The 22,497-nt window shown below is 47.8% G+C and overlaps 1 protein-coding gene across 50 annotated transcripts in view; it reads right to left on the bottom strand.

Annotated features, from left to right (window-relative positions):
• The window catches only part of LOC108149589 (Down syndrome cell adhesion molecule-like protein Dscam2), a 66,673-nt gene that overhangs the window by 11,547 nt on the left and 32,629 nt on the right, over nucleotides 1–22,497 (bottom strand). For 6 of the 50 annotated variants that reach the window (XM_017277233.2, XM_017277255.2, XM_017277245.2 and 3 more), the window contains exons 7-11: nucleotides 18,050–18,894; nucleotides 17,766–17,927; nucleotides 5,583–5,870; nucleotides 1,898–2,017; nucleotides 612–1,838 (exon numbers count right to left, since the gene is read on the bottom strand). In XM_017277233.2, coding sequence (XP_017132722.1) covers nucleotides 612–1,838; nucleotides 1,898–2,017; nucleotides 5,583–5,870; nucleotides 17,766–17,927; nucleotides 18,050–18,894 — 2,642 coding nt within the window. Of the gene's footprint in view, nucleotides 1–611; nucleotides 1,839–1,897; nucleotides 2,018–4,183; nucleotides 4,463–4,704; nucleotides 4,990–5,582; nucleotides 5,871–5,979; nucleotides 6,274–6,407; nucleotides 6,696–7,760; nucleotides 8,049–8,919; nucleotides 9,208–11,202; nucleotides 11,494–11,581; nucleotides 11,870–11,986; nucleotides 12,275–12,466; nucleotides 12,767–13,236; nucleotides 13,528–14,181; nucleotides 14,473–14,576; nucleotides 14,868–14,970; nucleotides 15,262–15,386; nucleotides 15,678–15,778; nucleotides 16,070–17,765; nucleotides 17,928–18,049; nucleotides 18,895–20,570; nucleotides 20,695–20,779; nucleotides 20,904–21,196; nucleotides 21,321–22,497 lie in introns of all 50 variants that reach the window. The other 44 variants (XM_017277248.2, XM_017277247.2, XM_017277262.2 and 41 more) reach the window with 21 other exon arrangements.

A 22,497-nucleotide genomic window follows, 5' to 3' on the forward strand; every position in this document is an offset into this window, starting at 1 on the left:
CAACACGGTACATGTAACTGCAAATTGGATTTCAGATTCTGAAAGTACTCCTGAAAGCATTCAAACTTCCTTATGGGGTCCCGTGTCTTAGCTCGTTTGGATATTATGGCAACATACAGATTTTGATTAATACACGATTTAAAACGACCATATTTAATACGTATCAAGTTAACGTCCTTTATAATGCTGTAGCTAAGTTAAACTCGGTCTTCAAAAAGTTAAAAAAAAATTCTATATTAACATATAATATTTACGCTTAGTTAACAAGGGATTTTAAAAAGGTAGTTAAAAAGATTGTTTTATACTTAATATCTCTTTACCAATACCATACCACACAATAACATAAAAAAATGCTTTAATTAATTTGAACTTTGAATCTTTACATCACTTTGTATTCTAAGCGCGAGTTTAGCCAAAAAAAAACCTAAAACGGTTTTACCGAATTACTATGAGTTTTTCACAAATACTGTTGCTAAGTGTTATTTTTGGCAAAGTCAATGATTCTATGAAAATGTGTAACCCCGAATAAATGAACCATTCTCACTTTGTATTATCACTTTTTTGAGCAATCCAAAGATGTAATTTTCTTGGCAAGCCTCGTCTTTACTTACCATACCACTCGTCGCTGGGGGCATAGACGACCTTGTAGGTCTTGATCACTCCGTTGGCGGACTCCAGGGGCGGGCTCACCCAGCCCACGCGGATGGTCTGCGAGGTCAAGGTGGTGCAGGCGGTGTCGCTGGGCGGCTGGCTGGGGGTTCCCTCGGCCGTGAACTGCTTCTCCTCCTCGCTGAGCGGACCGGCTCCGATCTTGTTGAAGGCCTGGATCACTACCGAGTATTGGGTGTAGACGCGCAGGTTCTGCAGCTCCAGGTTGTGCTCCTTGCCCTCCTCGGTGATGAAGTTGATGGTCTCGAAGACGTACGAGGAGTTGGTGTTGGACAGCTTGTAGCCGACGTAGTAGCCCAGGATCTCGCCGTTCCACTCGGTGCGTGGCGGAGGCTTCCAGGTGACGCGCATGGTGGTCTGGTTCACGGGTTCCACCTTGATGTTCTGCGGCTTGCCGGAGGGCGCCTCCTCGGCTGTGATAATGGTCACCGCCTCGGAGGACTGCGACGTACCGATGGCATTCTCGGCCACAATGCGAATGTTGTAGGTGGTGGCGGGGCTAAGCTTCTGCACTTGGGCCTCGGTGGTGTGTCCGGGCACAATGACGCGGTCGATTTCCGTCCAGGAGGCACGGGAACGCTTGAACTCGATGATGTACCTGTCCAGCGGCGAGTTGCCGTCGTAGGGTTGCGCCCAGCTCAGCTGCACGGAGCGTCCGGACTTGTCGAGCACCTTCAGGGCGTACGGCATCTCGGGCACTTCCTGCACAATCATATTTATGCTGGCGTCGTCGGAGCCGAAGGCATTGGTGGCCACACAGGTGAAGAGCGCGGAGTCGGAGCGTTCGGTACGCTTGATCGACAGACTGGACATGACGCCGGTGGAGAGGATCTCCTCGCGAATGGTGTAGCGGTTGTCGTTCTTGGGGTCCAGTCGCATGTTGTTCATGTTCCACAAGATGCCGATGGGCTTTTCGCCCTTAGCCTCGCACTGCAGGACAGCAGGTTCTCCTCGTCGGGCCGTCTGGTTACGCAGCTTTTCGGTGAACTCCGGTGGCGCCTGGACGCTGATCATGATCACTGCCGACAGTCCGGAGCCAATGCCGTTGATAGCCTCGCACAGGTAGTAGCCCTCGTTGGTCTTCTGGATGTTGTCGACATGCAGGGTGCCCTCTTCCACGCGAATGTTGTCACTCTTCTTCAGGTCCTTGTACTCCCCGGGTGTATCGCCTGTCGAAAGACTTCATGTTTAGCCATCGTCGTATAGGATTGAACAGAAATTTACGTACCAACTGCTTTCTTCCATGTAACTTGGGGCTTGGGGAAGCCGTCAGCCTTGCACTCAACCTTAGCATCGGATCCCTGGGCGAAAGCCTTGTCGGTGGGCTCGAGGATCCATCTGGGCGGTACTGTTGGTTGTCGACGCGGTTGTGGAAAAACAATATGTTAGTCGAGCTGTGCTGGTTTCTTAGCATAGTTAATTGCATGCAAAAAGGTTGGGAATGTCAGAGAAAGCGGAAGGACGGACTTATGTTTAAGCAAAGTGAAATGATCTTTTTGAATGGAGGTTTTTAAAAAGTTTAAGTTGTAAATAAATTTATTAGATGTTAAAAATATTCTCGTATCATTTCATTTTTCTTTTAGTGTCTGGAAACATCTTAATGTTCTCCTGTTCAATGCCAAAGCTTGCACTTTGATTGCAGATCGTAAACTGGGATACATCAAAGTATTTCCAGACAGTTACTTATATCCAAGATGAACTAAAAGGCCAAACTACAACCGAAATATTAGCACAAATAACCAAGATGATAAAGGACAAATGAAAGTGGGATGTTAACGAAACTAAAGTTAGACCAAACTAAAGGTTAAATTTCATGCAATCAGTGTAAAACCCAATTCTGTTTGAGGTTGTTCAAGGCAACTTTTCCTTGCATTCATTTTGTATTTCTTTCAAACAGAATTCGTTTCGTGACTTACTATCTAAGTAAATAATGATTTTTAAGAAATAAAGATAATTAATGAAGGATTGGAAAGGAATATGTGGGTTATTTTGGGGCTGGACGGGCTGGACAGATCAGGGCGAATTGTTTACGTTTGTGGAAGCGCACAGACTCAGTCTCGATTGGTGAAAGACTGAGTTCCTTAGTTAGGTTTAAGTTTAGTTTTGGTTAAGTAGACAATTAGAAGCGATTAGGATAATAGATCTTGCGGTTATGGTTTATTGGTTTATTCGGTGTTGGAGCATGAGCCCTGTGAACTTGTATTTTACATAGAAACCAAAGCCTCGCAAGGCATTAAGAAATCACGATCTGTCAGGCTGTGAGTCAAGTCCTTAAATTCATTTTCAAGGACAGTGCTTAGTAGAGTGCTGTGTGTGTGGGTTTTGCTGTGCATGTATGGGTGCAGAGTCAGATCTGAGCTGTTTTGACATATGGATAACAATCGAATAAGCTGAATACCAGGGACCTAGGTTAGATCTCGACTAACTTTGCCCAAAGTTGAGAAGTTTACCGGTAAGGTTCACTATCAAAAAGGAGTTCAAACTTCACATATTTACACAAGTACATAGGACCTCAATCTTTGGCCTATTGAGCGTATTATCGATAAAATCAAGGAAGTCAAGAAAAACTGGATTAGCTGCAGCAAGAGGAAGAACAAAGGTAAGTTGAACCCCCCAATTACCATTCACAGTTAGCCTGGCTAGGCGTTCTGCCACGCCCACCTGGTTGCTCGCCCGACAACTGTAGTTTCCCGCATGCCCCTCCCTCGCCCTGTTGATCAGTAGTAGGCTCGTGTGTTCGCCCACTGTGGTCTGGGTGACGTCATCGTCGCCGTCATCGTGCACCTGCCGCCCATCTAGCCACCACTCGAACAAAATGGGCGTGGCCCCCCGGCTGGCAATGCAGGTGAGCTGCACATAGTCGCCGACATCGCAAACGGAAGCGGACAGCAGCAGCGAAGACAGCACAGGTGGTTCTTCGGAAGTTATTGAGGAAAATAAAGCAGCCATGAAGTTGGTAATTACAGAAGTTTTAACTTATTAAATGTAGACCACAAGATCGATAGAGACGGCGTCATTGGAATTTTAGCAAATTGGCGCTTGTCGAAACAACAAAGGAATTAAATCTTGCAAATTCTCTGACAATCATAAAACAAATATTAACTGTCTATAGGTTTTAAGTCGTTGATTTAGAAAATACTATTTAGTACGGGGGATTTTGTGTATAATTTCCTCATGATTAAAATATTAAGTAAAGTTAAATAAAAGAGAAAATTAGTTTTACTCCTGATTATAACATTTCGAACCGTAAAAAACTGCCGGTATTAGCGACAACTATTATTACTCATTAGCTCACATTTATGCAAGAAAAACTATTAAGAACGGGTTCTACCTCCTCAAATTGAAAGTTAAAAGTAATCTATGTCGTATTTCAAGTTTCGAAGCCCATATTTTACATATGCCTATCGCAGTTCAAGTTACCCTGAATCTTGTGGGTCTTTTGGGGATAACTTTATATAAACGAAAAAAGGTCACAGTTAACAAGCTATATACACAACGGAGTGTCCGGCAGTACCCTTCACTTTCAGGATGGACCAGCGGCTGGCCAAGCCCGCCGCGTTGCTGGCCACACACGTATAGTTGCCGGAGTCGCCGATGGTGGTTTGGCGCAGCGAGAGGATCAGGGTGTACTCGTCGATCTTGTGGTAGATGGAGCGCAGCAGCGGCTGTCCGTCCTTCAGCCAGTAGATGTCGATGGGCAGGTCTCCGGAGGAGACCATGCACATGACCCGAACCGCCTGGCCGCCACTTACCCCGTTGGCGTTGAACTGAAACTGGTCCACCTGGGGCAGCTCTAAGATGGGTGAAAGGAAAGCCGTGCAATCGGTCACACACTGTACAGCAGGGGGAATTACGAGAGCCCCGACTCGGATTGTATAATACAGGTTCGTGCTTTTGCAGTACCAACACCAGACACAAAGACAAGGACAGAGAGTGGGATTTACAGATGCCCAGGATGCATAGGTCCTACCCTAGGAGTCTACGACTAAGAGGTCGCCTTCAGCTCATGTTTCGTGGGGAGAATTTCGAACAAACCCTTGACACTCAGGTGCGTCTCGGCCGTGGTTTCGCCCGCCTGATTGGCGCCCTTGCAGGTGTAGTCGCCCGCGTGTTCGCCCCCAACGCTCTCGATGTTCAGCGAGCTGCTGCGCCGACCATGCATCAGGATGGTGACCCCGGGCAGATCTCCGGCGGGCTCACCGTTGTAGTACCAGGTAATGTTGAAGGGCGCGTCGCCGTGCACCACCGCGCAGGAGAGTTGGTAGTAGTCGCCCACGTACAGGGGCGAATTCACGGGCAGAGGGGCCAGCTTGGGGAGCACTTCATTTGGGGTGTCAAACAAAAGATGGAGAAATATATGTTAAACATAAAATATAATTCGTTTGGATGGGGGAACCTGTAGACCCTTAAACTGAAAATAAAAACTTTTCAGTTTCCCGTTTTGAGACAAAGTTTCTTTCTAGAAGCGATCATAATCGGTAATCAGGTGTTCAACATAACTTAGGCATCGAAAGATAAGCCTTTACAATTCCTAGATGATATAGAGTTGTTATCATGCAGCTAATTTATTTGCTAACTAAATCATCCTATGAATTCCTATCAGTGCTATTTCCAGTGAACCACTCTTCAAGAAACTTCCAAAGAGGTTCATGTTTCCATCTATTCTATTCAGTACAGTTCAGTGCGGTCTGGGTGTCATACATGCAAGCTTTTTCGTGTGATGTGCTTCAGGCCTTATCGATAAAGAGTGGTCGATCTTATTCGGTCAGAGGCAGAAGGTAAAAAGTCAGAGTCAGGACAGCAGCAGAGACAGATGGTCAGAAGGTCATGCAGCGACTAAGTTGCAGACGCAGGGGTTAGTATACGGCCACAAAGAAACTACTCGAACGACCCAATCCCGGACAATTCCTAACCGTAGACGTTCAGCGGCGTTGTGAACTGCTGATGGCCCGCCAAGTTGCGGGCGTGGCAAGTGAAGTTGCCCGCGTGAGGGGCCTCCACGGCCTCGATGGTCAGCACACTTCCACGTCGACCCACGCGGGCCGTGGTAATTCCCAGATCCTCGGAGATCTGCTGGCCATCCAGAGTCCAGTCGATGTTCAGGGGCAGATCTCCACCGGGAACGGAGCAATGAAGCGTCAGGTACTGACCCACCTGGGCGGGGCCCTCCTCGAAGGCGAAGGGTATGATGCGCGGCAGAACTGGACGCACGTTTTTCGGTGATGGGATGGTAAAACAAAAGGTGCACAAAATTAAATCAAAATCGCATCAACGGAAGGTCTCCTTAACAATACTATGTAGCATGAGGACCTATCACTCGCAGCTGGGTGCTGTACGAGGCCCTGCCGGCGGCATTTTCCCCATGACAACTGTAGTTGCCCGCATGACGGTCGGCCACGCTCTCGATGGTCAGCACACTACTCCGGCGACCCATCTTGGCGATGAGGATGTCCTGGTCTTCGTCATTAAAAAGCGGTTGGTTGTTGAACGTCCAGCGGATGTTAAGGGGCAGATCGCCCTCCGTTAGGGTGCACTGGTAGGTTATGTACTGGCCCAGGTGGGTGGGCTGCGAGCCGGTGGCAAAGGGCGTGATTTGGGGCAAGACTTGCGGGATACACAAAACGTAAAACGGAAAACGGGAAATCAACAAACAATGAACGAAACGAAAACAAATGACATGTAAGGTGATCTCTATCTACTTTAAGGAATATGCGAATTGATCATGATCGCAGTCACACCGTTGACAATCAGGGCAGCAGTGTACTCCACCATTTGGGCCTTGTTCCTGGCCCGGCACGTGTAGTTCCCCGCATTGTTTCCGTTCACCGAATCAATGGTCAGCACATTGACCTTCTTGCCAATCTTCGATGATGTGACGCCATGGTACTCGTTGATGGCATAGTCATTGAACAACCAGGTGATGTCCACCGGCTGATCGCCCTTTGAAATGGTGCATTGCACGGTCACCGAATCGCCGAAGTTGGCGGGCTCATCACCGAACTCAAAGGGACTGATATGGGGAGGTACTAAGCAAAAAGTTTTAATCAAGGGATGTAGCATAACTATGGAAACAATTCTTTTTGTCCTGCAAAGTATATTATTGTATTGACAGATCCCCTTTCGTGGTGTCCAAGGGACCCTTAGAAGTCAACTACAAAAGCCAAGTCACAAAAGCCAAAGCGAACATGCAATGTGTACTAGATGTGTGTTGTGTATGGGAATATACAGGAGAGGGGTCACAAATAGAAACTAACGAAAGCAGAACGACACTCAAGTGCTGTACAAAAGCTCTGGCTTCGCGAAAAAGTACCATTCACTATCAACTGGGCCGTGTAGACAGCCGATGCCCACAGGTTCCTTGCCTTGCAGGTGTAGTTGCCCACGTGACGAGCACTCACGGCATCAATCATCAGCACACTCAGGCGCTTGCCCATCTTGGAGGTGGATATGCCCGAGTAGTGGTTGAGGGGGTAGTCGTTAAACAGCCACTCGATGTCGAGCGGTAGGTCCCCGGAACTGACCAGGCAGTTCACGGACACCGAATCCTCAAAGTTGGCAGCCACCTCGCCAAAGTCAAAGTGCGCTATTTTGGGGGCGACTTGTAAAAATACAGGGGATAGGCTTTAAACCGGGGGCTATCAACTAAAAAGCTTACAAAATAAAAATGAATACATATGTTTAACAGCCAAAGGGTAAGAGACCCCAAATGTACCATTGACTATGAGCTCGGTGGTATAGTTGACCGCCGCAGCGTGGTTCTTAGCTCGACAACTATACTTTCCCGCATGCCGGGCCTGCACACTATCGATACTCAGCATACTGTTCCTCTTGCCTCCTTTTACAACATTTATACCGGAGTATGAGCTTATTCCGTAATCATTAAAAAACCACTCGATATCGATGGGTAAGTCTCCGGTGGAGATCAGACAAGTCACCGAAACGGAATCCTCAACATTTGTGGGTTCATCTCCAAAGTCGAAGGGTGTGATTTTTGGAGGAACTTTGGAGTGAAGGAAGTGTTTAAAGAAAATTACAAAAAATCAAGAAAATCCTTAAGACTAGGAGTACATTTCAACTGGTTAAGGGTGTACCGTTCACAATCAGTTCAGTGGTGTAGTTGACAGCTGCCGCGTGATTCTTTGCCCGACAACTATACTTTCCGGCATGACGCGCTTGGACACTATCAATACTCAGCATACTGTTCCTCTTGCCACCCTTCACTACATTTATACCCGAGTACGAGCTGATTCCGTAGTCGTTAAAAAACCACTCAATGTCAATGGGCAGGTCACCGTTGGAAATGAGACACATGACCGACACGGAGTCCTCCACATTCGTCGGGGTATCACCAAAATCGAACGGGGTGATTTTGGGAGGAACTTGAGTTATTAGGGGATGAAAAGAAATAATAGCTAAACTTAAAGCAATCAACTGCAGCTAAAAGATAAATATTATAGCCCATTAAAAAATAAGTAAGAACCATTGACAATCAGGGCCGCCGAGTATTCACTGCTGGCTGCCTTGTTCTTAGCCTTGCAGCTGTAGTTCCCCGCGTGTCCTGCATGAACGGAGTCTATTGTGAGGACACTCGTCCGCTTGCCTCCTCTCAAAACCGCAATACCCGAGGCGTAGTTAATTGGATCCCCATTGAAAAGCCACTCAATTTCAATGGGCAAATCACCGGAGGAAACGAGGCAGTTTACCGAAACGGAGTCCTCAAAGTTGGCAGGGGAGTCACCGAAGTCGAAAGGTGCTAGCTTCGGTGGGGCTTTGATGTGATTTATGTGTACGGTGGGGGTTGAACAAAAATTTAACTTTATAAAAGGAAGCTCTACTCTAGTAAATTTAAATAAACAAAGTATATTAGTAAGATATACCATTCACTATCAAGTCAGTTGTGTAATTAACTGCAGCAGCATGATTCTTAGCTCGACAACTATATTTCCCCGCATGACGGGCATGGACATTATCTATGGTCAACATGCTCGTTCTTTTTCCTCCTCTATAGACAGTCATTCCCGAGAAGGAACTTATTCCGAAGTCGTTAAACAACCACTCAATATCGATGGGTAAGTCTCCGCTAGAGATCAAGCAAGTCACCGAAACCGAATCCTCAACGTTTGTCGGTTCATCGCCGAAGGTGAAAGGTGTGATTTTAGGAGGAACTTTGGGTTAAACAAAAACATGAATAAATAATTAAAACATGAGATAGAAATGCCTAGAAATTTATATTTTCATCAAGAAGTGTACCATTCACAATCAATTCGGTGGTGTAATTGACAGCTGCAGCATGATTCTTTGCCCGACAACTATATTTTCCCGCATGACTGGCATGGACATTATCGATAGTCAACATGCTGGTCCGCTTTCCACCTCTAAGAACTGTCATCCCTGAATAAGAGCTGATTCCGTAGTCGTTAAATAACCACTCGATATCGATGGGCAAGTCTCCACTGGATATCAAACAGGTCACAGAAACGGAGTCCTCGACATTTGTGGGGTCCTCGCCAAAGGTGAAAGGTGTGATTTTTGGGGGAACTTGAGGGATTTGAGTATTTTAAATATAACGGAAACTCATAAAAACTCTAAAGCTTAATCTTAAATCTCCCCAACTACAATTGCAAATACCATTCACTATGAGGTCGGTGGTGTAGTTTACTGCAGCTGCGTGATTCTTCGCACGGCAACTATACCTTCCCGCGTGACGTGCCTGGACATTATCTATACCCAAGACACTGCTCCGTTTCCCTCCCTTGACAACAGTGATCCCCGAGTAGGAACTAATGCTGTAATCGTTGAACAACCACTCGATGTCGATGGGTAAGTCTCCGCTGGAAATCAGACATGTGACCGATACTGAATCCTCAACATTGGTGGGCTCATCTCCGAAGTCGAAACTTGTAATCTTCGGGGGAACTTTTTGGGTAAAAGTAATAAAATCAAACGAAAATCTTTATAAATCAAATGCAACAAGTGTTGTTCTTACAAAACCCAGTTAGTAATACCGTTCACAATCAGATGGGCGGTGTAATTTACAGCAGCGGCATGATTCTTAGCCCGACAACTATAATTTCCCGCATGTCGGGCCTGGACATTGTCGATGCTCAACACACTATTCCGTTTGCCTCCCTTCACAACCGAGATTCCAGAGTAGGAACTAATGCCGTAATCATTAAAGAACCATTCGATATCGATGGGTAAGTCCCCGCTGGATATTAGACATGTAACCGATACTGAATCCTCGACATTGGTGGGCTCATCTCCGAAGTCAAAAGGAGTAATCTTCGGGGACACTTTGGGAGTACAATAGTGATTAATTCAAACTCAAAATATAAGAAACGAAGTTAAACTTATTCATATAAAATCTAAATGGGGCAATACCATTCACAATAAGGCCGGTAGTGTAATTTACAGCAGCGGCATGGTTCTTGGCCCGACAACTATAATTTCCCGCATGTCGGGCCTGGACACTGTCGATGCTCAACACACTATTCCGTTTGCCTCCCTTCATAACCGAAATTCCAGAGTAGGAACTAATGCCGTAATCGTTAAAGAACCATTCGATATCGATGGGAAGATCCCCAGTTGAGATGAGGCAGGTCACCGAAACGGAGTCCTCTACATTGGCGGGTTCCTCGCCGAAGCTGAAGGGAGTGATTTTGGGCGGAGCTTGGTGTACGGGAAGGGTTTGGAAAAACAATATGAAGGAAATTAAGAAGGTAAACTCTTAATCTGGTACAATGTTGGTTAAAAAGTCCCCTGCCAACCGTTCACAATCAAGGCCGCTGAGTACTCGCTGCTCGCTGCTTTGTTTTTCGCTTTGCAGGTGTAATTTCCCGCGTGACCCGCGTGTACTGAATCTATGGTCAGAAGATTGGTCCGCTTTCCACCGCGTAGAACCGCTATGCCCGTTGCAAAGTTGATTGGCTCCCCGGCAAAGAGCCACTCGATGTCGATGGGCAGATCGCCCGAGGTGACTAGGCAGTTCACGGAAACAGAGTCCTCAAAGTTTGACGGGGACTGGCCAAAGTCGAAGGGTGCAATTTTGGGTGGGGCTGTGGGGTGATGGCAGATGGTTGTTGGGATCGAAATTATAATAAAAGCAATAAAAGGTAGCTCTATCTGATACTAGCGCCCCACTCAATACCATTCACAATCAACTCGGCGGTGTATTCCGCAGAATCCGCATCATTGCGTGCCTTGCACGTGTAGTTTCCCGCATGTCCTGCATGCACCGAATCGATGGTCAGGATGCTCGCTTTCTTGCCACCCTTGACAATGGACACTCCAGTGTACGCGTTGATGTGGGCCCCGTTGAACAGCCAGGTAATATCCATGGGCAGGTCGCCCAGGTAGATCAGACAGTTCACAGAGACGGACTCCTCGAAGTTGATGGCGTGGTCGCCAAAGTCAAAGTGTGCGATTTTGGGGGGCACTTGTTGGGAAAGTGGACAAGGAGGAAGGAGCAAGGCGTAAGTAAACAAAAGTAAAGAAAAAACCAATCATGAATCTACAAGCTTTGGGCAGTAGTACCGTTCACCACCAGTTCGGCGGTAAAGTTAACAGAGGTGGCCCGGTTGACAGCCACACAGGTATAGTTCCCGGCATGGTGATCGCGGACATAGTCTATGGACAATGCGCTGATCTTCTTGCCCAACTTAACCATGGACACATCGTAGACATTCTCATTGATCTCGCGTCCGTTGAACAGCCAAGCAAAGCTCACGGGAAAGTCGCCTGAGGTGACCAGGCACTGAACGCTGGCGGATTCGCCAAAGTTTGAGGGCTCATCTCCGAAATCAAACGGGGAAATTTTGGGAGCCACTGTTCATGGGGTTTTGTTAGGTGTTGGGGAAGTAAAAAAGGAAAACAAATATAAGTAATACAAAGAAAGCACTGCAAAAGTATTAACCGTTCACTTTCAGCTCGGCAGTGTGGTTAACAACACCGGCTCTGTTCTCAGCTACGCAGGAATAGTTTCCCGCGTGTTTGGCCGACACCGCCTCGATTGTCAGCTCGTTGATGCGCTTGCCGCGCTTGGTGGTCAAGATTTCTAGGTAATCCTCGAAAGGCCGATTGTTCAGGGTCCAGGTAATGTTCACGGGCAGATCACCACCCGAAATGGTGCACTGCACATTTACAAATTCGCCGTAGCTCATGGACTCCTCGCCAAAGGAGAAGGGACTTATTTTTGGCAGTACTGAGAATAGTTCAGATAGGGGTTCAAAGGTGTTCAAATCAAGATAAGTAAATGATAAATTATCTGTAAATTATGTATCTTAAACCTAGTACGTAGAGTTCTGTCCAGCTAGCTAACCGTTCACGATCAGTCGTGCCGAGTGGGCCGTGATTCCGGCCTTGTTCTGCGCGTGACACGAATAGAAGCCGGCGTGATGGGCGGACACCGACTCAATCGAGAGCACGTTGATCCGCTTGCCGATCCGCGAGAAGGATATGTCATGGAAGCTATCGATGGTGGCATTGTTCAGCAGCCAGGTGACGTTCATCGGCAGGTCACCACCCAAAATGGTGCATTGCACGGACGCAGGTTCTCCGTAGTTCAGGGGCTCCTCCCCAAAATCAAAGGATGCTATTTTGGGGGCAACTTGGGGGGCGGAAATTAAAGACCAAATGGTAAGTCCAATATACAAGAACAGTTCACAGCTCACAACCTCACAAGATCAGTTAGAAAGATGGAGTTAGACAGATGGGTTAGATTAGTAGCAACGCAAGCTATCCAGACTTTTGGTAACCGCAACCACTAAAGACTAGTCCGATTTACGATCGATTTTAGTACCGTTCACTGTTAGATCAACGCTGTAGGAAGTCGTTCCAGCCGCGTTGCTGGCTATGCAGGTGTATCGGCCGGTGTTGGCCCGATTGGCACTCGGAATGGACAGCATGCTCGTCTTGGCGCTGATGCGATTCGTGCGCATCTGAGGTTGCATCTGGTCGAAGCCAGAGTCCGCGGCGCTGCGCTCGAAACTCCAGTGCACCTTGATGGGGCGGTCGCCCTTTTGGATTTGGCAGAATAAATCGACGGAGTCGCCCATGTTGATCAGGTCCTCGAAGGCGAAGGGCACGATTTGAGGCAGAACTGGGAAGTGAGTGGGTTCGGGGTTGGGTGTCAAATGATCTCAATCAACAGAACATTAATGTCTAGGTCTACGAAATGTAATCAATAACCATTGACGAGCAGCTCGGCACTTGAGCTCACGTTCCCAGCACTGTTGCTCGCCACGCAGCTGTAGTTTCCCGTATTGGCGGCCTTTACCGACTCCACGGTGAGCAGGCTAATCCGCTCACCGATCTTGCTGGCCATCACGCCCAGGTGGGTGAAGAGGGGTAGGTCGTTGTGGGTCCAGCGAATCCTCAGCGGGAGATCGCCCTTGGCCACGTGGCAGGTCAACTGGACGCTGTCGCCCTCGTTGGCCTCCGCATCGAAGCTAAACGGATGAATGCTGGGCAGGACTGGGATGGGTGGGGGGATGTCGTTTTAAAAGAGGCAATAAGTAAACCAAAATAAAGTGTAGCTTCTAAACTATGAGAGATCGAAAGGCTAGTAACCATTGACTTTCAGCTCCGCACTGTAGCTGCTCTCGCCCGCCTGATTGCGAGCCAAACAGGTGTAGACCCCGCGGTGCTCGGCCGCAATATAGTCGATGTTCAGGGTGCTCGACTTGCTGGACATGCGACCGATCACCACGTCCAGGTCACCACTGTTGAGGGTATGATTGTTGAGCACCCAAGTAATGTTGATGGGCAGATCCCCTTTGATCACCGTGCACTGGATGCCCATGGTCTCGCCGGAGTTGGAAGCCTCGTCGCCAAAGTCAAAGGGTCGGATTTGAGGAGGCACTGGACCCAAGCAATTGGGAATTGGTGTTCGGAGGAGGGAGAACAAAAGAAAAACAACAAAACTTAAAAGCCATGTTTTTGTATATTAACCATTGACCACCAGTTCGGCGCTTTGCTCGGAAATCCCAGCCGCATTGGTGGCAATACACTTGAACAGCCCCCGGTGATGGCCATTGATGGCGTCGATGCTCAAAGAACTCAGCTTGGGGGACATTTTGATGATGCGTATTCCAACGTGCTCGTTGGTTATCGGTTGTCCGTTCAGAGTCCAGTGCAGCTGGAGTGGTGTGTCGCCCTTGAAGACCATGCATTGGACAGCGGTACTATCACCGTAGTTGCTAGGCTCCTCGCCAAAAACAAAGGGCATGACCTAAGGCGGCACTAGACACAAAACTTGATCTTATTCTGTGCATTAATATGGCAAACAGTCTTCCTATATCTTACAACTCCACAAATTTAAAAACTATTAGACTCAGACTCATTACAAGCACATCATTAACTCATATTTTAAACTAATTCATCTGAGTTCATGAAATTCTTAAAAAAAGCTCAGTGCTCCAACACCAAACACCAACAAACAACACTAAGTGAAGACAATATAGATAGTAAGCGTGCTTATTTGCTCATATTTTGATATTTCACATTGGGACAAACCATTGACTTGTAACTCTGCTACGTATTCACTGGTCCCAGCCTCATTTGTGGCTATGCACTTGTAGACTCCGCGATGAAATGCATTTAAGGAATCAATATTCAAGAGGCTCGTGCGCTTATTTAGGCGCACCAAGGTAAAACCATTTTCGTTGTTAATGATGGGAGCCGAGTTGAGGGACCACCTTATCTCCAGGGGAAGATCTCCCTTGGGCACCACACAATTGGCACTGGCAATATCGCCCACATCGGCGGCAGACTCGCCAAAACTAAAGGGCAAAACCTGGGGCGGCACTTAAAAGGGCGGGGAGTGAATGGCAAATGGTTAAAACTCAAATAAATAAAATCAAATAAACTGTTGACTAAGAACTAACTAATAGTATGATATGAGTAATGACCATTCACGTGCAATTCAGCGCTATATTCAGCACTGCCCGCTTTGTTTGAGGCAATACACTTGTACAGTCCTCGATGCCTGGCTTCTAGTGAATCAATGCTCAAGGAGCTGGTACGCGGATTAAGGCGCGACAGGGAAAATCCATGTTCGCCGGTAATGATGGGTGCGGAATTCAAGGTCCAGCGGATCTCCATGGGCAGGTCACCCTTGGGGACCATGCAAAAGCCACCAGCCATTTCACCGGTATTGGCTGGCTCAACTCCAAAGTCAAAGGGTTGGATTTGAGGAGAAACTTTGAGAAAAATGAAGATGAGGTAGAGGAAATCAAAATAAGTAACATAATTAACAGAAAACAAATTTAATCCAAGACTAAATAGAGGTAAAGTCCAACAAACCGTTCACATCTAGTGTGGAAACGTATTCAGCATATCCTGCTGAATTGTTTGCAATGCATTTATAGCTGCCCCGATGAACAGCCTCTAAGGAATCAACATTCAACGAACTGGTCCGCTTATTTAGCCGCACTAACGTAAATCCCAGCTCGCCATTCACAATGAGAGCGGAGTTCAAGGTCCAATAGATGTCGAGTGGTAGGTCACCTTTGGGTACCACGCAGTTTACACTGGCCACTTCGCCGCGGTTCAGGGGCTCATCACCAAAGGAAAAAGGACTGATCTGCGGTGCAACTATAGAGGAAAATCATTTAACTCCCGTGAAATAGACAAAGCTCTTAGCCACCAAATAAACCAGGTTAGTAGAAGGCAACTTTACAGACGGATAGAGGGAGATCCAGGAGGTGGGTTTCACCAACCATTCACTTGCAGATCAGCGGAGTAAATCGCTCGACCCGCTTGATTCTGAGCCACACAGCTGTAGGAGCCTCGATGCTTGGCCTCCAGTGCATCCACACTCAGGTAACTGGTGCGCTGGTTTAACTGCATCACTGTGAATCCGTTCACTCCTGTTGCCACAGGCTCACCATTCAAGGTCCAATGTATTTGTAGGGGTAAATCACCCTTGAGGACGACACAGTTGATGCCTAAGACGTCACCCATGTTAAAGACTTCACTGCCAAAGTTAAAGGGCAGCACATGGGGAGGTACTATAGATTGCGGAGGGTTAAATAAAATTAAAATAAAATAAAAATATAATTCAAAAAATAAAAATAAAGGGGCTTTGGGTGAGGTCTACTGTTCCGTGTACCGTTGACTTTCAGCTCCGATGTGGTGAAACTAGAACCCGCCTTATTTTCGGCTATGCATTTGAAGACCCCGCGATGGTCCTGCTCGACGGCGGCTATATTCAAGACGCTCGTCTTGGGGGATAGTTTCAGTATGGTGATGCCCTCCTCGCCGTTGATGATCGGTCGCGAATTGAGCGTCCACTTGATGGTGATGGGCACGTCGCCCTTCTGCACCATGCACTGCACTCCGGCATTCTCACCCGTGTTCACAGGGTCATCGCCGAAGGAGAACGGAGCTATCGAGGGTGGAACTGCATGGCAACGGAGGAAACGAAAGGAGTGGAGGGAGGAAAGGCTTAGAACCAAACGTAAATCTAAGAAACAAAAACCGTTCTTTCGAGTTTTACACGCTTAACCTTTGATAGCCAGGATGGCGGATTGCCTGGTCTCGCCGGCATTGTTGGTGGCCACGCAGGAATAGTTCCCGGCATGTCGGGCCCTCACTGATTCGATGCTCAGAACGCTGATGCGTTGACTGTTTCGGGTGATTATCAGACCATCGTTGGTGTAAACGCGGCCGCCGTTCTTGGTCCAGGCTATATCGACGGGTAGATCCCCCCGGTTCACGGTGCAGTAGGCGGACACCATGTCTAGTTCGTTGATGACATCCTCACCGAAATCGAAGGGCATTATTTGGGGCAGGACTGGATGCGTAGGGATGGGAGAGTGCAAATGCAAAAAAAAGGGAAGGCAACTTAAGAAAACGACCTCTTATGGCTTGGACATTAACCATTGACTGCTAGCATGGCGGACTGGGTGATGGCCCCCGCATTGTTGGTGGCCACGCAGGAGTAATTTCCCGCATGACGAGCTCGCACGGATTCGATGCTCAGGACACTCAGGCGCTGACTGTTCCTGGTCACAATCAGACCATCGTTGGTGTAGACGCGGCCGCCGTTCTTCGTCCAGTAGATGTCCACGGGTAGATCGCCCTTGTTAACCGTACACGAGGCCGACACCATGTCCAATTCGTTGATGCTGTCCTCGCCAAAGTCAAAGGGCACGACCTGGGGCAAGACTGGGATGGGGTTGGGTTAACAGAAGAAAAGCAACGAAAAAGCAAAAGCTCCTACGAACGAGTGACCAAAACAAGGCTATTAACCATTTACGGCCAGAACCGCCCACTGCCGGGTCTCGCCCGCATTGTTGGTGGCCACGCAGGAGTAGTTGCCGGCATGTCGCGCCCTGGCGGACTCAATGCTCAGGACACTCATGCGGGTGCTGGTCTTGGTCACCACGATGCCATCGTTGGTGTAGACCCGACCGCCGTTCTTCGTCCAGGCCACATCGATGGGCAGGTCGCCCTTGTTGACCGTGCAGGAGGCAGACACCATGTCCAGCTCGTTGACGCTCTCCTCGCCGAAGTCGAAGGGCACGATCTGGGGCAGCACTGCGGAGTGGGGGCGAGGAAACGAGGAGGGTCAAGGAAACGCAACTCAAAAACCAAAGGACTAATCAATCTACGACTCGAAGAGGGCAAAGGCGAACCGTTGACTCTCAGCTCTGCCGTGTGGTAAATGACCCCGGCCGCATTCCTGGCCACACACGTGTAGTTGGCTCGATGGCGGGCATGCACGGACTCGATGCTCAGCATGCTGATGCGCTGCGTCGTCTTGGTGATCAGTATGCCATCGTTGGACATCAGACGACCCACGCCCGTCGTCGGGTCCGGCGCTGTAGTCCAGTACAACTCCAGCGGAGTGTCGCCCTTGTTCACCGTGCACGTGGCCGAGACCATGTCGTTCATGTTAATGGTCTCCTCCCCGAAATCAAAGGGCACTACCTGCGGCGGGACTGAACGAGGGGTTTGGGGATTCGATTGAGAGCAGAACTAGCGACCAACGTTGAGGCTGAAACCTAAGGACCCGCCCAAGAAAGCGGGACATCGACCAGAGCTCGCCCCAAAAATTGGGGAGGTCTGGGCACAAGTTGTACTTCTCCACTTACCCATGACTTGCACTTCCAGGGATCCACGGGCGGAGTATCCTTCCTGGTTCTTCGCCACGCAAGTGTAGGTCGCCTGGTCTGAGTTGCGTTCCACGTTCTCGATTATCAGAGTTCCGTTGGGGAAGACCTTCTGTTTGCGGTTGATGGGCAAGGCACGGTTATCTAAGGTAAGAATTAATCAATTATAAGGTTAAGTTGTTATATCTCAAAGTAAAATGTTTCAAAACATTTAAAAAGCTCTGTTTATCTTTATTTTACGTCTTGCGTAAGAGACTTCCACTCACCTCGCTCCCAGACAATGGAATCGATGGGGTAGCCAGCTACTGGGCAGGTGACAATGAGAGTCTCGCCAGCCACAATCGCCTTCTTCTCCATTTGACGGATGTAGGGCAGGCCATAGACATTTAACTTGGCCGAGTGTTCAGCCACGCCCACTTTACTCTTGGCTATGCACTTGTAGAGACCTCCATCGTTGGCGTGCACCGAGGTGATGTTCAGATAGGAAACGACATCTCCGTTGACCGTCACATACTGTCCCACCTGATAGCGATCGTTGTTGGCGATCTTCTTGCCGTCGAGTTCCCACGAAATTTCGGGGGTCGGGTTGCCGCCAGCCACGCACTTGAGGAACACACTTGGTCCGGGTTCCATGGTCTCTTCCTGGAAGGCCTGTCGAATGACGGGTGGGTCAAAGCGGCCTCCGAGCTTCAGTTCAGCACTGGCCTCGGCCGACTCCTGGTCGTTCCTCACGAAGCACTGGTACATGCCCTTATCCTCCTTCTTCACGGATTCGATGCGCAGCACAGGCTCGCTGTGTCCGATGGCCTTGCCGTCCTTCATCCAACTGACGGTCTTGATGGGGTTTCCGGTGTACTGGCAGGTGAATACTGCGGGACGTCCGAAGTCGACTGTCTGGGTGGGGGGGTCGATCTTGGCGGAGAGCGGGGCGGTCACGGTAAGCACTGTCTCAACGCTCTCTCCTCCCACGGAGTTGTTCACCACGCACAGATATTTGCCAGAGTCCTCGACAACCGCGTCCTTGATGATGAGAGTGCCAGAGACCTGCTTTACACGATCATTTAACACCACGGCTTGCTTGCGGGTTGTGCCTTCGATGAACTTGTACCATCTGGAACGAAAGGATAGTGTTAATAGAGAGTTCCAAAGTTTAATGTTGGCATTGGGGACAAGTGGGCACAGAGTGAGGCAGTCGAATTAGTGAACAGCATTCCTGCATTTCGAGATCACGAGCTACTTACCCTCCTCAGGTTTGGCGATGGACCTTACTTACCTTTGGGAAACAATTTATTTTGAAATTGCCTGCTCATTCTGTGCACCACTTGCTGGGGATTTGGGAAAACCTAACCTCTACCTAGTGAGGGGACCTAACAATCTATCTATAAACCGGCACTGGATATCCCTGTCCTGGACAATGGCCAACAAAGGTGCCATAAACAGGCACTTCGTTGATCTCAATGCTCTTTACTGAAATGCGGGGCTTTACAAGGCCAACAGGCTCTGAAAAAGTTTAACATATATCAAAAATAAGGGGACCAAAAGAAGGAAGCACAATAATCCCAACTCAACAGCCTGAAAGTCTCATCTGATAATATTTCTATATATGTACCTAAACACTGGATGGGGATACGCTTGCCCTTGGCAAAGAATTGAGAAACTATGGCCCAATCTCTGGGTCTGTTCCTGCAAGCGGTCCCCCGATATTGTAGGGCCTACACTGCCAATGGGTTCTGAAATAAATGGATAATTGGTGAATCTTCAATTCGAAATGGATTTTGCTGCCTGAACGTTGTTTACAGTTAATAAACCCTTTTTTACCTAAATGCGGGTGTGGGAAAGGATTGCCCCAGGCACAAAATGGCCAAGTCTGTGTTCGCAGACTTTGTTATTTCCTGCAGCCGACCACCGGATATTTTTGGAGATACACTGCCCACAGGCTCTAAAAATAGTTGGCACTTATGTATGGACACACTTTCTGTGGAGAAAAGCTGCCTGAATGTTGGACTAACCTGATGATGGGTACTGGAAACGCCTGCGCCTGGCAGAGTAGGGCAAAACTAGTGGATATTTCTTTGACAAATGTGAAACTCTTGGACTCGCCAGAGAAGGTGGGAGCTTTGGCGCCAACTGGCTCTACAAAAAGAACAACAAAATGCTTTATATGGCTCTTCTATTATGGGATTACACTTATGTCTAGTTAATGGCTACCTTATCAGGGACACCGGATACGCCTGTGCCTGGCACAGTAATGCGAAACTCTGATTTAAGCGACGCACGAACGTATAGCTTTTCATATCGGAAGCAAAGGTTGGACCCTTGGCACTTACGGGTTCTGGGAATACAATGAGAGGGATCTGCTTAACTGCCTGAATTACCGTGTGTAGGGAACTGGAAATGCTTGAGCCTGACACAGGAGTACAATATCACTCGACCTTGAGCCGAGTAGACTGGAAATCTTTGAAACAGTGGCAAAGGTTGGAGCCTTGGCACCTACAGGCTCTGCAAGTCAAAATGAAATAACTTAGTAGAGTTCTTAGGAAAGGTCTAGTAACTGCCTGAATGAAAGCGGATGTTAGCCAATAGACTACCTCATAGCGGGAACTGGATAAGCTTGAGCCTGACACAGCAAAGCAAAGCTTTGACCCACTGGTCGGATATAGGAAAATACAATCGAGTCGGTTGAAAAAGTGGGAGCCCTAGCGCCAATGGGTTCTGAAAACAACGAATGGGCATTAACATTAATGTAATGGGAAAACTGCCTGAAGCTAAACAAAAGTATTTTCTAACCTCATGATTGGGACAGGATAAGCCTGAGCCTGACAGAGCAAGGCAAAACTCTGACCCACAGAGCGGGTGTACGAAAACGAATTGGAATCCGTTGAAAACGTGGGAGCTCTGGCGCCGATAGGCTCTGTAATTTATAATCTCCAATTTAGAAATCAATGAGTAGTTAATTTTAAGAAAACTGCCTGATGGAAACCAAGATCATAGCTAACCTCATAATGGGCACTGGAAAAGCTTGAGCCTGACAAAGCATTGCAAAACTCTGACCCACAGCACGCGCATAGGAAAACGAGTTATAGTCGGAGGAGAATGTGGGAGCCCTGGCACCAATTGGTTCTGCAAAGCACTCAGAGAAGTCACTCAGAGAAGTTTTAACAATAAGCCTGTTTTCTGAAACTTGCCTAATGATGGGAACGGGAAAAGCCTGAGCCTGGCACAACAGAGCAAAGCTGGCATCAATCGAGCGCTCAAATATGCTGCCCTTGGAGTCGCTCGAAAAGGTCGGAGCCTTCGCCCCAACGGGCTCTAAAATAAACAAATTTTATACAACAGCTTGGCATAGATAATTTAACCCCTTCACAGAACCAGTTTGACAGTGTTAGGCCTAGTAGTAAGTGGGCTAAGATTACCTAAATATGGGCACTGGGTAGGATTGGGCCTCGCAGGTGAGAGCTAGTTCGCTATTTTGGGGTGCCTGAATGGTAAACGTCGAGGCAACACTGGGAAAACTGGGCGCCTTAAATCCCACAGGTTCTAAGAGATCAAAGATAATAGTTGTGAGATGTGGGAAATTTCCAAAAAGAATACTGACTGAATGTTTTGGCCTATCTAAAACTGAGATTTAAGATGAACTTTAAATATGTTTTCTTCTTTCTTTTAATCAAACCACTTAATATGCAATTTAATCAAAGTAGAGATAATCGGCTTTAGGGACTTCAATGTTTTTAAACATTTAAAACTAGTATTCTCTTATTTGACTTCATTTTGTAAAAAAATATGGCTAACAGCAAAGGCATCTCTTCTTAAGACTCTTGAATATTAAAAAAGTCAGAAGTAAGCAGCGTATACTTTGTCATTAAATAACTTTAAGAAATATACCTAAAAACTGGCACCGGAAAGGCTTGAGCCTGGCAGAGCATGGCGAAAGTAGAAAGCAATGGAACGTGTTGCTGAAAGACCATAACTCCTGTTGGCACTGCCGGAGCCTTTGAGCCTATGGGTTCTGGAAAGTTGAAAGTAATTCTGGAGTTCAAATTCTACATAGAAACTGCACTTCTTGAGTTACTGCTCTGAATGTGGGAGTCTTTCGCTCACCTAATGATGGGCACTGGAAAGGCTTGGGCCTGGCAGAGTAAAGCGAAAGCCGAGCCCTTTGACTTTTCCACCTCGATGAGCTTGTACTCGAGGGAAAAGGTCGGGGCCTTGGCGCCAACGGGCTCTGCAAATGAAGTCAGCCACTAATTAACATACTTTAAACGCAAACAATAAACTGACTGAATGTGCTTAGGGGTCAACGAAAGTCCGTAAGTACTTTTCATTTAATTCGATGCCATAAACTTTCACTTAGGCATTGGACGTGACCCTACGATCTGAACCTGACCCGAATGACCCGGAAAAAACTTTAGCAACTAAGACGAAAAGAAGAGATACATAGCTAAATAATGCACATTTCAATTCGGTCAAAGTTAAGGCCAAAGGCATGCGCAGAAGCGCGCGTTGAAGCAAAAACAGCTGAGCAGCAACAAGTGGAGGTCACAAGCGCCCACTCCGCCCCTTTTCAATGTCATTCGACCTTAAGAAAGTGGCACAAACCAACGGTTGTTGACCCAGAAACGTGCGTTCATTCATAAACGGGTGTGCGAGCGGGACAGATGCAATCCACTCGCGCTCCGGAGGGGTAATTGTTTGGGAAATTTATTGTGGATGCCAA

This window comes from Drosophila elegans, unplaced genomic scaffold (assembly GCF_018152505.1).
Source record: "Drosophila elegans isolate 14027-0461.03 unplaced genomic scaffold, ASM1815250v1 contig_133, whole genome shotgun sequence".
Taxonomy (NCBI): Eukaryota; Metazoa; Arthropoda; class Insecta; order Diptera; family Drosophilidae; genus Drosophila; species Drosophila elegans.